Below are 17687 nucleotides of genomic sequence, written 5' to 3'. Positions count from 1 at the left end.
CTGTATGAATTTGATTCATGTGATCAAGTAACAGATCATTTTGAGCCATATTGCACATTGTGCTTGTGAAAGGTATTTTAAAATACAGGAAAAACACAGCATTTCTTTGCCTAATTAATACATTGCTCCCACCTGGGAAATTATGGTGTTCGCAGGCATGTTTAAAAAAAAAGTTTGCATGCATGTTGCATTATATGAGGCTTAGCTGGGTCCTTGAGACTTTAAAGCTGCAGTCAGGAGAACACTTTCCTAGGAGTAAAGCAAGTGGGACTTACTTATGAGTACATTTGCGTAGGCTTGCACTTTCTAGCATGCATCTTCTCTTCACACCTCCAGCCTAATATTGCTTAGATAAAATAGAACAGAATGGATTAACATTGCCATTCCTTTTTCCTTGTGTGTCACATCTTATTTAGATTGTAAGCCTGAGGACAGTGAACTTTTGTTGTTCTTTTTACTTGTAAAATGTCATGTTTGGTCTCACAGAAATCAAAATAAGCAATATGATTTTTATACTAATTCATATATTATACATGTATAGATCACATCAGATGAAGCAGGAACAATGTGCAATCTCCTCAACTGCACAGTAATATATGGAAAGAACTCTGGTTAGGATATGACGGAATATGTAAAGAGATTGAAATACTTAGTACTATATACATGTGCATGTGGCATTACCCAATAGCTACTCAGTTTTTTAATCTTATGTCTTGTTTTAGTTCCTTCACCTGTGCGGAATGTGGTCTTGAGCCATGACAGCCCCTCAGTGTTACTGGCATCCTGGAGTGAAGCCCCTGGTGGGAAGGATGGTTATCAATTAGTTCTCTACCATATAAAATCCCACACACCTGTCAAGAATGTGACCATCCCCAAAAGTGCCACCACTTACCGCTTTGAGAAGCTTCTAGCTGGCAGTGAATATGCCCTACAAATCACCACACTTGCTGGATATTACAAAGCAAGCACCATTGCTCGCCATTGGACAGGTATTTGGACGCTGGCAGTTTAACCCAAAGAGTTGGAGGATAAAATTAAGTTTGCAGAGATGGAATTAACTCCAGAGATTGATCATCTAGATGGATGTAGCCCTATTATCTTCTTTTTAGAAGTTTGAACAGTAGCAAGTGGAGGTTGAGTGGATAACATACACAGAGACTAATCAGCCAGGCTTAGCATTAACTCATAATTTCTATGGAGCTTATGAGACAGACTTGCAAATATCTGCTCACATGGTTATCTGTACAGAATATAACTTTGCCTTAGGCAGTCAGGTAGGAAAATCAATTACTCTCTCTTCCTTTAGGTCAAGAGTGGGCATCTGTGGCTCTCCAGATCTTTTTGGACACTGACTGCCATTACACTTAACACTGACAATGGCAGTGGGAGGCAGTTGGGATTTGTAGGCCAAAAACAACTGGGTGCAATAGGGTACCATGGTTGGAGCAGTGGAAGTGGTCTGCCCCAAGTTAAGGCAATAAGAAGGTGATCTTGCCTCCTTTCCCACCTCTCAGGAGTCTGTAAAATTGTTGGGCAAAGGCAGCTGCTGCACTTTTCTTTTGTTGAACCATTTACATCTGACCTTGCTTCCCAGTGCAGGGAACTCCCATTGTTAACACCAGGAAGCAAGACAGGGAGCAAGAAACATGTTCCTCCTTCTTTTTCCAGGAGAGAGAAAAGGATGAAACCCCTAAGTGCCCCTCTCTCATTTCTTATTTCTGGGGCTGGGAACACCTGCTTCCAGAGTCTTCCTTTCTCCTCCTCTTCAGCCATCTCTCCTGCATTTTTATTTTTTTTTTTTTGCTATCTCCACACACTCAACAGCCTCCCTATTATGAGACCCTCCCTTTGCCTTCCTCTTTGCAGAGGCTCTCAGTGAGGAAGTGGCTCTCAACAGGCAGAGATCTTTTTCAGTGTCCCATAGGTCAGGACTAGCACAGTAGTGCTATTACTGCCAAGTGGGAAACAGAGGTGTTAGTGACAGATCCCTGATTCCTCCATTTCTTTTTTCTCATGCTCTCCCTTTCCATTTTCCCATGGGAACCCTGCTATATTATCTGTTCAGGAGCAAAGGAGCCCATGTGCTTCTCCTGACATCCACTCTGGGTAGGGATGCCATAACCCGGTGGCTGCCGGGAAAAACCTGCTTTTGGGGGCCCCTCCCGGTCCCGGACCGGTTTGGTCCCCAGCCATGCCTTGGTCCCGGTTCGGGGCCCACTCTTGCGGCCATTGCCGCTGCCACTAATGCGGCCGGCCGCGGTGCCAACCCACCTCCTCCTGCTCTTCCTGGAATGGTGGGGGACCATGGGCAGTGCCAACCCACCTCCTCCTCCAGCTCCGCCTTCCTCCTCCTCCTCAGCAGCAGTCGCGCCGCTGCTGCGCCTCCTGCGCCAAGTCCAGGGCTTTCCTGCCTGCGTGCGCAGGGGGCTCTAAAGCAGGAGCTCGTCCCCTGCTTTGGCCAGCCGGCCAATGGCCAGCTGGCCAAAGGGGATGGGCTCCTCGGCGCGCACTGCCCGGGCCTCAGGAAGGGCCAGCGGCAGCGCACGCCTGCCCTGCTTCTCACTGTGCACGTGCGCCTGCCCCGCTTCCCTCCGCGCGTGCGCGCCAGCCTGATAAAAAGTAGTAGGAGGAGGGGGAGCGGGAGCAGGAGGAGGAGGAGAAGGAGGAAAGCTGAGTCAGTGGCCATTAGGTCTGCCTTGGTTTTTTTGGTTTTTTAAATTATTTTTTAAAAATATAAAATACTTATTTTATTTTATTAATTTTTTATTATTTCTTGGTTTTATTTTATTAATTTTTTATTTCTTTTTATTTTATTAATTTTTATTATTTTGTGTTTTTTATTTTATTAATTTTTATTATTGCTTTTTATTCCATTATTTTTATTATTAAATATATACACCCCTGTCTTGATTTTTATTTTATTTTTGTCTAGGAATAATGCCAAAATGTCCTCCATTTTGATCGTGCCTTAGAAACATGCATTTAGATTAACATTTTTTAAAAATCATCAATTTTTTCGTGTGTCCTCCATTTTTATAAAAACGTGTCCTACATTTGAAGATGTTGTCCTACATTTGTCCTACATTTGTCCCGGTTTGGAGGTCCTGGCTTATGGCAACCCTAACTCTGGGTGTCAAATGTGCTATGAATGCAACTATGTGGGTGGACAAAGTTGTTCATTCTCCCTTTAGGTTACTTTAGGATGTGCCACCACCCACAACCCTTGCATATATATGTATGTATGGAATGCCATCAAATTTGAGCCTTAACAACTTTACAGGTTGGCTAGCTTGCAAAGCATTTTGAAAGTTCTTTCCTAAGTTCCCCTTCACCAGGGTTGCATTGTAAAGTTGTTTCTGCAGAAAATGGATGTTTTGGAAAAGTTACCCCTCTGCTCTGGGTAAGTGCCCTCTTGTGTTGAAGAATGACTCCTCTTAGACTTCCTTTGTCCTAACAGCTCCTGTTGTGCCCAAAGCACTGGCATTCCAGAACAATGGCTCTAGCTCCAATTTGACTGCCTCATGGGCCAATGCAGAGGGAGCAGAATGGCTTCATTTCACTCTCCAGAACCTTCACACCACAACTGAGACTACCACAGTTGCACTCAAGAGGGGCCTGTCAAACTATACTTTTCAACACCTGAAGCCAGGTACTCCCTATCGATTGGAGGTCAGTGCCACAGCTGGACCTTACCGGATTGAGGGGCCCAAGGTTACTGCTTATACATGTGAGTATGGTGGCATAATACTGCTCATGGCCCTTGATAGTCAGACATACCCTAGATTGAAATGAAATGCTTTTGAATTACAAACTACATCAGCATCATAAAAGCAAGTACTGTAGATTCTTTTTAAATAATTTTAAAATTGAGATAATTAATAATAATAAATAATTTGTTTTATTTATATACCGCTATTCCATAGATCATAGCGGTGAACAGCAAGTAAGCTAATCATCAGGAGAAAAAATGTTGGCCTATTACAGGTATTTAGTCCATAACACAAGTATTATTAGCCCAATACTCTAAACCAGGGTTTCTCAGATTTTCTATTCTCAAGATATCCTTGAGAGAGCTGGAAATGACAAAGGCCTACAAGGTGCAAAATAGCAGAGCAAAAATGAAGGCAGTCAAAAATTGACAATAGATCAGAATTTGACATTATCAGCTGGCAATTACTGCTGTAATTTTAAAGTGGTCTCTAATTCTTCTTTGGAAGGAATTAAATTATTTGTTAAGTGATATCCTTGTAGCAAATAGTTCCATAATTCAAATTTCTTCAAGTAAACCCTCATGCACTAGGAGAATGCATTACTTTATAGGGGAAAAATCTGCATGTGTCAAGTGGCTGCAGGCTGGGGACTGCAGGTGACAATGTTGTAGAAGGCCTACATCATAGTTCAGTGTGGAATCTGCAACAAAATGTGACTCTGTGAGACTACGATGCTCCATCCAAATTCATGAGGACTAAATACAGATATTGGTTAAGAGATTACAGTACAGTGATTCAACCTCCCCAGTTCAGACAGACTGTAATGATCCAGAGGCTCTTAAATATTTATATAGTTTTACTCACCCACACTGCACCATCTTTCAAATATTCTTATCAGTGGTGGTCAGTATGGTTGTCAGACTGGAAAGTGGAGACAGTTCCTGTACCTTTAATAGTTGTGAAGAAAATGAGATTTCAGCACATGTTACTTGTCATGCCACTAATATGCAACATCTGCTAAAATTCCTTCTTCTACACAGCCATTACAGGTACAGGAGCCACCTCCAATTTTCACTCCTGCAACTCTAGGTTGGTCACTTCCATGTTAGTGGAGCAGTTAATAATTCAGAGTTTCAGGCTGAACTTTAAAGGTACTATCCAAGGTGCTGAACTCAAAATAGATGGGCAGTATGGTTGCCAAGCGGAAAGCAGAGACTCTATCTGTAAATGTAATTGTTATATGGAAGATAGCTTTTTAAATTTCATATTAAATTTGGGTGGCTTGAAGGCCTCCTTGAAAATGGACTAATCTCCACTGGTTCACTATTTGAGAGATGCTGCTACAAAACACCTATGCAAAAGGCTGAAGAAAACAAAAAGGTGATACCCTAAACCCAAAAACAACAGGTTTGAAAGCAAAAAAGTCTAGGGGAAAAAAACTTTTAAAACACAGTAGTTTTATTAAGACAAAATGAAGCAGTGGAATGCAAGAAGAATTTAAAAAGATAAAATGTATACCATCCTGCAGACAGACTCACTTATACTGGTTTATGTGCAAAGCCCAAATGTAAAAAAAAGGGCTAGTGTTACCAGTATGTACTAGGCTTGAGAACTGTAAATCCCAAATAATATATCAGATATATGGGGGTGTCAAACATACAGAATACTAGTGCATATACAAATAAAGTTCTTAACACCTCCCAGAAGATAAATAAAAGGGATAACACAGTAAGCCCATTACAACTGAGAAATAAACCAACCAAGACCAAACGTGTTTCAACTAGGAGTATTCATCAGAGGTCAGGATTAGCTGGTGTTACAGCTTGAAAAATATATAACGAAATATGTGTATTCAGTAATAGTAATAGTAAGCAAGTAATTGTCCAATTTGGACCTTGTGCGGTACAGAAACTTGGATGTCCCCAGGGACGTAGCCAGGATTTTAGGAAGGGGGGGGGGAGTCCAGACTAAGTGCCACCATTATAATGGGTCGTGGGCGCAGTGGCGCAGCAGCACACACCATTCATTTTTCTAATGGAAGGGGGGGTCCGGACCTCAAGAACCTCCCCTTGGCTACGTCCCTGATGTCACACAGGTAGATACAGGGCTCTCAGTTTTAATTATTCTTGCATTCCACCGCTTCATTTTATCTTAATAAAACTACTGTGTTTTTAAAGTTTTTTTCCCCTTTTTTGCTTTCAAACAAAACACCTATGCTACTAAAAAAAAGCCAGACCTGCCAGATCCCTCCTGAGTAGTTGAAATATAAGCTAAATATGTATGTTGGTAAAATTACATCTGTTTGGTTTCTGTCTGATATGTTCCTAGTGCGTGTATAGGGTCCTCTGCCCTTCACAAGGAACTTCCTTATGTACTGTGTGGATAAGCTCAAAAAAAAAATCTAGTAGTCCTGTATCCATCCTCCATAGAGTGTTCAGTTGTATCTATTGAAACTCTGCCTGTTAAGGCACCAGTTAAGTGTGTTGATCCCTCTGTCCCTTAGAAAGAATTCAGTGGTTCTGTATTTTCATCATATATTAGATTCAAGTGTGGTAAAAGCTAAAAAACGGTACTTGGGCCTAGTAGTTTTGACAAAACAAAATGAAGGAGGGAGTGAAAGTGTGATAACTCCTATTAAGGAGCTAAGGCCTATGTTACAAACAGGCCCAGTACAGCAGAGACATGAGTTTTAACAGCTCAAGTGTAATTGTTGCCCTATATATTTTTAATTCATTTTTATTTAATTTTAAAATCTTTTCAAGGTAGCAGTATATAACATCGGCATAATGCAATGTAAAAACCAGAATATAACAAAATGAAGCTAAAGGATGCGGAACTGGTCAACAATTATTGTGCTGCAGGGTCCAGTAAATAAGTTCTTTCAGGAATATTGCCCTATATTTTAAGGACATTTGTCATTACCTGTGGCTGGTTTGAGTCACACTTAATCAGATTCCACTAGCTTTAACAGGAGTATTTCCCAGCGGTTTCCAAGATAATATAAGCAGTTGCATTTACACCACATTCCAAGATTCTCTGTCTAGCCTATAATTGGTTGCTAGTTAACACAGGTATATACTGAATATATGTAGCATCATACCTTATCACAGGGATGGTAGATGCGTTACCCTCCAGATATGGCTATGCTGTAGTCCTGGTCAGTGGTAAGGGAATAAGAGCATTGCAGTCCAAACATATCTGGATGAATACACATGCATCCACCATAGGCTAATATAATATACAGTGGTACCTCGGGATACGAAATACCCAGGTTACGAAATTTTCGGGATACGAAAAAATCCCATAGGGAATTATTGTTTCGGGTTACGAATGTTTTTTCGGGTTACGAAAAAACTTTTGGTGCTTTTTTCGGCTTTTTCGCACGGAATCGCGGCTTTTCCCCATTAGCGCCTATGGCAATTCGGCTTACGAAGGCTTTTCGGGTTACGAAAGCGGCCGCGTTACGAATTAATTTCGTAACCCGAGGCACCACTGTAAATGCATTTTAAATTAAAATGACTACATAATATTATACTACTACAAGGACAAAGTATATTGTAGGTATGTTTGTATGTTTATGTGCCTTCAAGTCACCTGTCAAATAATGGTGACCCCATGAATTTCATAGGGTTTTCTTAGACAAAGAATAGTTAAGACATGATTTTGCCAGTTCCTTCCACTGAAATATAGCCCACAGCACCTGGTACTGATTGGTGGTCTCCTATCCAAGTACTTATCAGTACTTACCAGGGCTGACCCTCCTTAGCTTCCAAGTTCAGACAGGATCAGGTGCTTTAGGGTAGAAGAGCCTGTATCTCTTTCCATATAAAATAAAATGCTATTTTCTAAATCATTCAGTATAAATTCAGAAATTAGTAGACAAGATTTAATTTCAGCAACGTCTACAGGGGAAAAAATTGTCTATGGAAAAATAAACACCCGTCAGACTCCTAGAAGAGAGTCATTAAACTTTGAACTCCTACCACAATAAGCTATTTCTTACCTTTTAGTCTCAACATTAGCATGGACAATCTTTAAACCTATGTTCCTACATTGCCATGTTTCAGATCAATCTATTGAGGCATTTTTTGAGTATTAGCCATAGCATCTACTGCATAAGAAGAGAAATTTCATATTTTTGTATGAACTGATAATTAATGCTCTGGACATTTTCCTTTTTGCGCCAGCAAACCAATGCAGAGCAGATTCTTCCCCAGTATTTATCTTTATTTTATGCTCAGGTATGTATCTTGAAGAGATGCAAGTCTTCTGTTAATGTGGACAACATATAGCCCTTTAGTTGTTCGAGTGCAGCTCTCATCAGTCGTAGCCAACATAGACCATAGTGAAGGACTATGCTGTTGGTGGAGGCCACCAACATCTTCCATGGCTCTGAGGGGACTCTTCTAGACCTCCAGATGATCCAAGAGATGGAGATGGCTAACGGGGGTTTTATTCTGCTGTTGTGTAATTGTTTTAACCTGAATGTATATGTTGTGTTTTATTGATATTTGCTGTGCACCGCCCTGATCTATGGAAGGGCGGTATAAAAATAAAATTTTTATTATTTTATTATTTTTTATTAGAATCTTGAAGAAATCTAAGCAATTTTGTTTTGGGGTAGCCATCACAAGTCATTGATTATATACATGAAATAAGGGAGACAAAAATCTGTTCCCAGGATTACAGTTTATACTGTTTCTGGGCAGTGCACTAATTGTTGGCACTGATATTTCCTTTTTTTTTCTTTCCACAGACCCTCTCAAGCCAGCCAATCTAAGTCTGAACAGCTATGGCAAAAGTAACACTTTAAAAGCAGCATGGAATTCACCAGCTGGAGATAGAGAATTCTATCTGGTGATATTGCAAGAAGAAAAAAGCAACACACCCATCAGAAACATGTCAATAGGAGGGAACACCACACAAATTACCTTTCATGGCTTGATTCCTGGGAGCCAGTACAATCTTTGGGTGATAGCTGTTGCTGGACCCTATAAAGCATCTGCAAAGAGCATCTCTGCCTGGACATGTAAGCAAGGTCTCAAAGCTCAGGTTTTGGTGGAAGGTGAAGGAGGGGGAAAGTATTTGAATGATAGGAAGGAAGGAAGGAAGGAAGGAAGGAAGGAAGGAAGGAAGGAAGAATATATGTTTATTAGGAGATGAAGTTACAAAGCTTCATCATACAACCAGCTTTCATATGAAGGCTATGAAGAATGACTTCCAGAGAACAGTTTGGTGTTTCAGTTATTAGATTTCAGTTCAAAGCAAATCCCCTGGCCTCCAGTAGACTATTAGCAGATTAGGATAAAGACTTGACCCCCTCCCCCACCACGATCATAGAAGCTAGGAACATAAATGGCAGCTACTCAGGATGGCTATACATCACATCCAGTATCAGAGGCAAATAGTATGTTTCTGTATATCAGTTGCTTGGAAACATGGAACTGAGGGTGTACCTGAATCCTCTTTGTCAACTTCCTAGAGGCAGTTGGTTGACCACTACTTGAACAGAATGTAGGACTGGACAGACCTTTGGCCTAATCCAGCAAAACTTTTACATTCTTAAGTCCTCAGTAGGAAAGCATTCTGACATTTAAGTCCTTCTACCACCTAAATTTTTTTGAGAAAAAATTAACCCATCCCCATTCTGCATCCCCAGAGATCTTGAACTATATGGAAGACTGCTCGTATATTTATATCTCTCTTGTCTTTCAAATCATCAAGTGGGAACTTAATCAGTTCAGAGTAGTGCCCATCTGTTTCTTGCCTACTGGCAAGGAATGGCTAGGACTGGCTATATGGCACCATTGTACAACAGAGAGCCCCCAAGTGATGGTGCAGAACAATTGCCAAAGGTCTATTCCAGTTTGTGTTGTAAAGGATTAAGAATGGGCACTCGTTGTGCTTGGGAGATCTGCAGTGCCAGGGCTCTACATTACCATCCCCCTCTTCCTTAGCAACTGGGCATGTGAGTGTAAGGTGAAGAACATTATGTCATGCGTACTGGTGCAAGTTCAGACCTTGAAAGGATAAAGAAAGGAAAATTCCACCAGCTACATATTTGCAGCCATAAGATTAAAAAGATGCATTTGGTGAGATTTTCCTTTTTATGTATAGGAACCCTACTATCCTAGCTGCACATAGTCTAATGGTAGAGAGTGCAAAGAATAAAAACAGTTGGTGCTACCATATGGATTAGTCTAGGGTTTTTCCAAGTGCAATTGTAGTGGCAGCTAGGGCCAATCTTATCACCAGGGAGAGGGAGATAATGGCTGCAGGCAGCAGAAGCTGAGAGGCATTGTGTAGACAGAGCTATAAGCGTCACACAGTCTGCTCTGCATCTCTCATGCTAATACTCAGGTGCAGTGGAAAGCGCCATCATCAACAGTGTTAAACTAAAATGCTACTGCTAGTCTGTCTGGCTTTTGTATATGGATTGGGAGAGACCATTTTGTCCTTAACCACACATTCTGACATGTCTTAGAGTGGCTCCATTAGTTACATGCAAGGACCAGGGGCTTTTTAAAGCATGTGGCCATCAGAAAATCAGTGTGTCCCGCTGATCTGGATACAAGTAGGAAGCAAAAGGTAAAGTACCTGTTTGAGAACCATTGGGCTAAAGACTGGGTGGAGAACAACCCTATTTGAAATGCATAATTCAGATTTTACTGATATGAAATTTTAGGCAAAGAGTACTTTCTTTTCTTAGTAAAACTTGATGAAAAACTTCGTAAAACCTACTAAAACATGTAACTCAATAAGAGTAATGGACAAAGAAAAAAAAAGTTCAAATATTATCTTGCGGCATGGAAGGCTAAAGAACAACCAGGGGATGTAACTGTAGATGGGAGCATAATCTCCAAGCATCTTAAACTGGTGGAGAACTGTGGTTGTTCAATTGTTTTTTATCTTTGCCTCCCATCAGTCATAGCCAACATAGCCAGTGGTGAAGGATTGTAGAAGTTGTACTAAAACAACTGGACTGCAGCTCCCATAACTGTATTGCCTTGATCTAAAGGATGCCTATTACTTGTTTAAAATATGTTGTGAGATTTGGGCTGGTGAAAAACAGCAGAACACCATCTTCCAAAGACCAGCCACATAAGATAGGAAAATTTTAAATTGTTTCACTGCAGTGTAAATAGTGGGTTTATGTATGTAGGAAACACAGGTAGGTCTTGACGAGATCCAAATGAGCCACAAAGCTTGGTGAGAAGCAGTACTGCAGTTCAGTAAACTTAGGTGCGGTACAAAGCACTCAAATGTGCTGTGCTGGTGCCGATTTTAGGGTTAGGGAACGTGCGTCAATCGCATGGTCCCTAACTGTAGCACGGCACGGCTGCGTAACAATGCCAGCATCATATGTACGCAGACACCACCATTGTGAAATAAGTGCCATGTGGCGTCCGCACGGTGTCGCACATCACTTACATCATGAGTGTGCCATTGGCATACTTGTGATGTCTGCCCTGCAGTGCAAAAAGAACCTGGTTTGGTGGCTGTGGCTTCCCTCCGGAGGGAATTAGGCCACCGGCAGGCCGCCCTTTTGGGGCGGTCTGTCCTGCACCTTAGACTCTGCACTTAATGGCCTACCATTCATTTTAAATGGTAATGTGGATTAATTAACATCACCTCTGACTGCCCTGCTCCATGTAGGGACCCTCCTGGTCATTCTGATGAAAAGAGTCCTTGAGCTCTGCAGCCCCAAATCCTACTCTGTTTGCACTGATGAAGTGACTCCCTTTAGACCCAAAAAGGTCCATTTTAGAGCTACATAATATTTTGCCGGTAGAGCAAAAAAAATTTCTAAAGCTGCCCTCAATCTCCTCCTTTCAGATCCTTTGCCTCTGAAGCACTTGAGCCTCAGCAACAAAAGTAACAGCACAAGATCACTGCAGGCTTCTTGGCAAAGCCCCTCAGGAGGAAAAGGTCACTTTATAGGAACTTTCATGGAGACCAAATCTCATTTGGGAGTCAAAAATGTCACAGTGGAAGTAGATAAACAGAGAACAAACATCACCTTTGAAGGGTTGATCCCTGGACGTCAGTACACTCTGAAGATGGTGGGAGTGGCAGGACCCTATCAATCCCCTGTTCAAACAGTTAGTGACTGGACATGTGAGTATGCCATTCTCAGGAGAAGATTCCCTAGTAAGTGCTATCCCTGAGTTGCTTTTGGCGAGTCCCTGTATATCAAGGTCAGGACAGTGTGGCCTTAAGATCATGTGCATGCACCCCAAGGCTCCTTAGACTCTAGTGACTCCACTTCCAGCAGAGGGTAGGGCAGTGATGGAGAACCTTTTACAGACCGAGTGCCCAAACTGCAACCCAGACCCCACATTTATTGCAAAGTGCCACATCCCTCTGGCTTTCTAGTAAGAAATGCTGGCAAACTCTGTGCTAGGGCAACAGCATGTGTGCCCACAGAGAGGGCTCTGAGTGCCACCTCTGGCACGTGTACCATAGGTTCGCCATCACTGGGATAGGGTTTCTAGAATGAAAACTAGAGATGGCCCCTCTACCTTTAATGACTGTGCAGAAGAGGGAATTTCAGCACCTGCTGCTTGTTACCTATTTGCAGGACCAGCAACACCTGCTGAAATTCTACACAAACATTAAAGGAACTGGAGCTCTTGTCAGTTTTCACTCTGGCAACCTTTGCCAAGGTTTAAGAAACTGCATTGACTCTCCCAGGTGAACTTGGAGGGTCATCCCCACTAGCTTTTGTGCCCAAATTACCCTTAGCCTGTGTGTGAGCAATTTTGCCATACTCTGCTGGCTTTTTTTTAGGGCCAGAAGAGGCCTGCAGTCTTGATTCCTTGATAGCACTCCAGTTTTTTAGATCTTATGCAAATGTTAAACACTAATGCAAAATAATTTATATTATTTATATTTCCTAACATACCACGATCTCTCTCATTCCCACCCACCCCCTTGAAATACTTGCTGTTCTTGAAAACACCTGCAGTGGCATACATCATCGCTCTTTCCTTACTGTTTCTCTCTAGATGTTGCCAACCGCTCAGTGAGAAATCTGTTTCCTTTCAGACCCATTGGTTCCTTCAAGTGTGACACTGGTCAGCAGCAGATGGTCCTCCAGTCTTGTTGCCTCTTGGGAAATACCTCCAGGTGACAGGGACCAGTTCTTCCTGCGTTTCTACAGCCAGGAAGGTCCACCGCTGCAAAGGAATGTTACCATAGGGCCAGGCAAGCAGAACTTCACATTTGAGGGCCTTCTTCCTGGCACCCAATACTTTCTGGAGGTTTCAGCATTGGCGGGACCATACCGATCGTCTTCCCAGGTGGTCTCTGCATGGACATGTAAGTACTCAAAACTGTATCTGAAAGATAAGACCTCAGTAGTGAAACATCTCTAATTTGTCACACCCAAGGAAAGGTACAGTGATATACAAGCCACTTTGAGTTTCATGGGGATGCCAAATGGTGCCATTTTCTTTCATCCATCTGCTACATTAAGATCACCTTTTATCCCCACTCAGCTGAAAGGAGTATCTAGCATTTCTCTTGTTATATGTTAGTGATATTTACTGTGACCTAAGTGCATAGAATTCACAATTTGCATTGATTTGCTATTGAATTTTCTATGCCATCAATAGGATAGACTGAGGAAGTTATTGCACTGCCCTTTTCTGTCCTTCCCTCCCGACTTTGGTGAGGGATGAAAACTTTTAAGGATGGATCGTACTGCATGCTTCCATGTCCAGGTTGGAGGCATCCCATACCCAATCATGGCATCCTGTACCCCATCAGGACTTCTCCCATACTTTGCCAAGAACAGGAAAGTTCACTTCTTTCAAAAAGTTCCAGAGAAGTCCGGATTGAATATGAGTTGCCTCCATCAAATCAGGTATGGGATGCCTCCAATCTGGGCATGGGGGCGTGCAGTACAATACGTCCTTAAACATTTTCATCCTGAGCTGAGGTCAGGAGAGAAGGACGGAAAAGGGCAGTGTGATACTCTCTATAGAGAATGTACTTAAGTAAAGTTAAATGATATTTATGTTCTTCATTGTGCTGTTGTAGCTTTATACTGGATAACTGCAATTATTGGTTGGGTTGATTTTAAATATCCATTTGTTATTGGGGGCTGCCTTGAAGGTCTGCTTGCTCTTCTAGTGGTATACAAATTAAATAAATGGATGACATTAAAATTAAATGATAGTTGAATTTATTCAGAATCAGTTTCTTTGCTTCATCCTTATGCTATCTGACTGACAGAATCTTCCACTAATTCCTTCAGTGGGAGAAGAGGGCAGAATATATATCTCTGCTAATGAAATAATAATAATAATAATAATAATAATAATAATAATAATAATAATATCCTGCCTCTTTCGCTTTGAGGATTGAGGCAGGTAACAACAAAGTTTATACAATACACAATAATAAAAACAACAAGCCCCACAAGACCCCGGCCCAACCCTCCCTCCCAAGTATAAAATTAAACAGTAAAACATGGTTAAAAAGCACATAACAATACATCAAAAATTAAAAATACTGTTCTTACACTTCTTGTATGTCTTAGAATAGTAGTTAAAATATATTTGCTGTTTTGTTTTCCTAAATTACATTCATAATCTTTACATGACCATGTGAAGATATTTTAAAGTAGATAATATTGGACCAAGATTCTGTAAATGTTAAACACATCTAACAGTGTTGGTCCGTCTGTGTAAAATTTAAGATTTTAGCAAATAAGCAGTATTTGTTTCTAGTGATGTGATACCCATTCTTGAGAGATTTTTTTTCTCTATGGGAACTGGGTATAGTTCTAGGCCTCCCCAAGACTTATTTTGGTACCAAATACTGGCACAAACACTTACTACTGTAAGATAAGCTTTATTGATGATAAACGATGCAGCAGATGGTATATAGCAGAAGAGTTTTCCAGCCTTTACCCTAAGGGGACCCAGCATCTCCTCACAGCCAATGGCAGAATTGGGCACCTAAACAACAACTTCTACCCAGACTGTCCTTGACCAATAATTTAATTCCCTGTAACTGGCTACAGTCCTTACACTGGGACATGACTTGACAACCTTGTCAAAGGGAAATATCTTTACCTTTTATCTTTAGCTAGCTATATGGGTCTCTAGACTGGGTATATCCTCTGGATGAGGTTGATGAAGATGGACTTCAAAGGGTTTGCATAATTTTATTTGCAGAAGCAAACAAAGATAAAGTTTGCAAGCATGACCTCCTCATGCAGAAATATTATTTTCCATGTGGAAATTGCTATCTTTTGTGCAGAAAATGCTGTTTTCTGTAAAAATCAATCATACTTTTTTGTGCAGAAAAAAGACCCCAAATTAAAGCATTTTCTGTATAGAAAAAAACATTTTTCTGCACCAGAAAATGCTGTTTCCTTCCTAAATCAGCCATGTGTGAATTTTGCACAGAAATAATTTTCAGTTACAACATTTTTTGGGTAGGAAACAGCTTTTTGTACATAGAAAATAATATTTTCTGTAACATACTATTATCTTCACAGAGAATGCTGTTTTCTGTGCAGAACAATCATATGCAACTGTTATGCAGAATAAGTCCTGCTTCAAAAACTATGTGGTTTTCAAAGATTTTTTTTTTCTGGTGGTAGGAAGAAATTGCTAAAATTACTTGTTGCTTCTTCAAGAACAAAAATAGTAAAAAAAGAACATTCCTAGTTGGTAGCCACCTCTCTTCGAAACTCGGAGTGTGCTGATCTAGCTTTGTTCAATCAAACTTTATGAAACAGATGTCTATGTCCTAATTAGACTCTTATTACATTCTAGACATTTCAGATCACAAAATATGTACAGAGTCTCATTTAGTGGTGGCTTATGTTGACCCACATTCCAACAGCTGCTGCCAAGAACAAAATGAATAAGGAGAGTGAAGGTTTGTCTCCCACTCTCTGTCTCTGGCTTTCTCTCACCAACTTTCTTGCTGTCATCATTCAGGCAGGCTGGATGGGGTCATTACCCGAGTGCTACTCTATTCTCTTTTCTTTCAGTTACAGAAAGGCAAACTCAGTATGATTTCTCAAAGGCACACCAGGATGTTTTCAGACTCCAACATGCAGAGAGCAGAATTTTGAGTCACAGTTGAAACCCCAGCAGGGCAATACAAACTAAAAGTGCAATTTCTCTTCAGCTCCCTCTAACACAGCCTTTTTATGATGTTACGGCTTTTGCTTGGGGTGTCATAAATCAAGCCAAGAGATGAGTTCCCACCTGGCCATAGTAACAAATTCTTAATCAGACACAGTGTAATAAGCTCATGCTTGGGGTGTCATAAATCAAGCCAAGAGATGAGTTCCCACCTGGCCATAGTAACAAATTCTTAATCAGACACAGTGTAATAAGCTCATGCATCAGTTAATGAGTACTCCTTGTGTTTGAAACATAGGGCAAAAATTAATTTCTGTAGAATTTATCAAAAACAAAAAGACTTAAAGCTCCAGAAAGAAAAAAAGGGAAAAAAAATACACATTCCAGCTAGAAGAGGGTTAACTAACACTGTTATTTTCTTCAAAAGCTAGGCACATAAAAACATCCCTTAGACATGTGCCATATTTGCTTCCACACCTACCCACCTCCAACAGTCTTCTCACCAATCTTCTCACAGCCTCTGGGACTGAAGCAACTAATTCTATCCAGACTATCCATAGATGGCAATCCAATTCCCCATACATGGCAACATGAGGGCCCTGAGTTTGGGTACATCCCCAGGACAAGGAAGATGGACACCCCAAAATTATGTAATACAAAAGCAAGAAAAGAAAACCAAAATGTTTCTTTCCATTGCTATGAGACCTTGTACAAACAGATTTATAACAAAAGAAAATGCACTCCCCTAGTCCATACTCAGCTTTCATATCTTTTCCCAGCCTCAAACTGCTAATGCAAAAAATATCAGTCAAGGTCACTAATACAAATTAACCATTACTTTATCACAAGACAGCTGTTAACTTCTGGCTGTGATACTAACAAAGATTCCTGAACCCATTTGTCTATTGGCAGAGGCCCAAATCATTACAATGTTAAAAGACAGAATTCAACCCAAGACACCAAAGTTGTCAATACTATTGTAAACTAATGTCAAATGTTTTTGTGAAAGCAACTGCTGTGAGCTTCACTCAGTCTGCATCTTCAATGTCTTTTTATTACAATGTTTTTATTCTACATAGAGACAAAAAACCTTAACACTTTCATACACATAGCATTCTAATATCTATTCTATTCCTACAACACAACACATTCTACATATATCTAAAATCTGTCTATGACCAAATATCACAGTCTATTTATTACTATAAAAATTGTTTATGTCTTAATAATGCTTGAGTTCAGATTGCTTCCTTTCCTTTTCTTTCCATTCAATCTTCTCTTTAGTTCACACTAATTCTAGCTTGTATCCTTCCATATTCACCTTTCATTCCCATTTTGATGGAAAAAAATTCCTCTCATTCACCTTTCTTTCCTTCATTCTCTCCCACTCTTTCACCTTTCATTTCCCTTCTTTTTTCTTCCCCCATTCTCTTCTAATCTTCCTTTTCCATCTTAACCCTATTCTTTCTTACTGTCATTTACACTAACCTTTCTTCACTTGCTTAATTACCTTCTTCTAGTCTTTATCCCCTTCCCAATAAGCTAAATTATCGCGACTTGTCTAGCATGTACTTCAATTTCTATTGAATACACATTCTTTCTTCACTTCTTACATTCTAAGCAAAAATACTTCCTATGGCCTGGTACATACCTCTGAAAAAGGCCGAACTGGACGTAGCCTGTCTGCAGCAGCCAAACCATACGGCGTCCCTCCAGAGTAAAAAGAACCCAGAAAAACTGGGTTTTGATCACGGTACCCGGCGCATGTCACGAGTGCACCATTGGTGTGCTGGTGACATCAGCAACGCGCAGCAATGTGTATACGCTGTGCGTCCCTTATGTCAAGATGGGACACCACCATGATGCT

The 17687-nt window shown here is 40.8% G+C and overlaps 1 protein-coding gene across 5 annotated transcripts in view; it reads left to right on the top strand.

Moving 5' to 3' along the window:
• Positions 1–17687, top strand: part of LOC121930090 (receptor-type tyrosine-protein phosphatase V-like) — an 83757-nt gene that overhangs the window by 12813 nt on the left and 53257 nt on the right. For 4 of the 5 annotated variants that reach the window (XM_042466278.1, XM_042466277.1, XM_042466279.1 and 1 more), the window contains exons 4-8: positions 723–989; positions 3458–3727; positions 8467–8739; positions 11547–11828; positions 12759–13031. In XM_042466278.1, the coding sequence (XP_042322212.1) occupies positions 723–989; positions 3458–3727; positions 8467–8739; positions 11547–11828; positions 12759–13031 (1365 nt within the window). The remainder of the gene's footprint in view (positions 1–722; positions 990–3457; positions 3728–8466; positions 8740–11546; positions 11829–12758; positions 13032–17687) is intronic. The other variant, XM_042466280.1, reaches the window with a different exon arrangement.

This window comes from Sceloporus undulatus, chromosome 4, assembly GCF_019175285.1.
Source record: "Sceloporus undulatus isolate JIND9_A2432 ecotype Alabama chromosome 4, SceUnd_v1.1, whole genome shotgun sequence".
NCBI lineage: Eukaryota > Metazoa > Chordata > Lepidosauria > Squamata > Phrynosomatidae > Sceloporus > Sceloporus undulatus.
The sequence above is the reverse complement of the archived record's forward strand: the minus strand, read 5'-3'. Positions and strand labels throughout refer to the sequence as shown.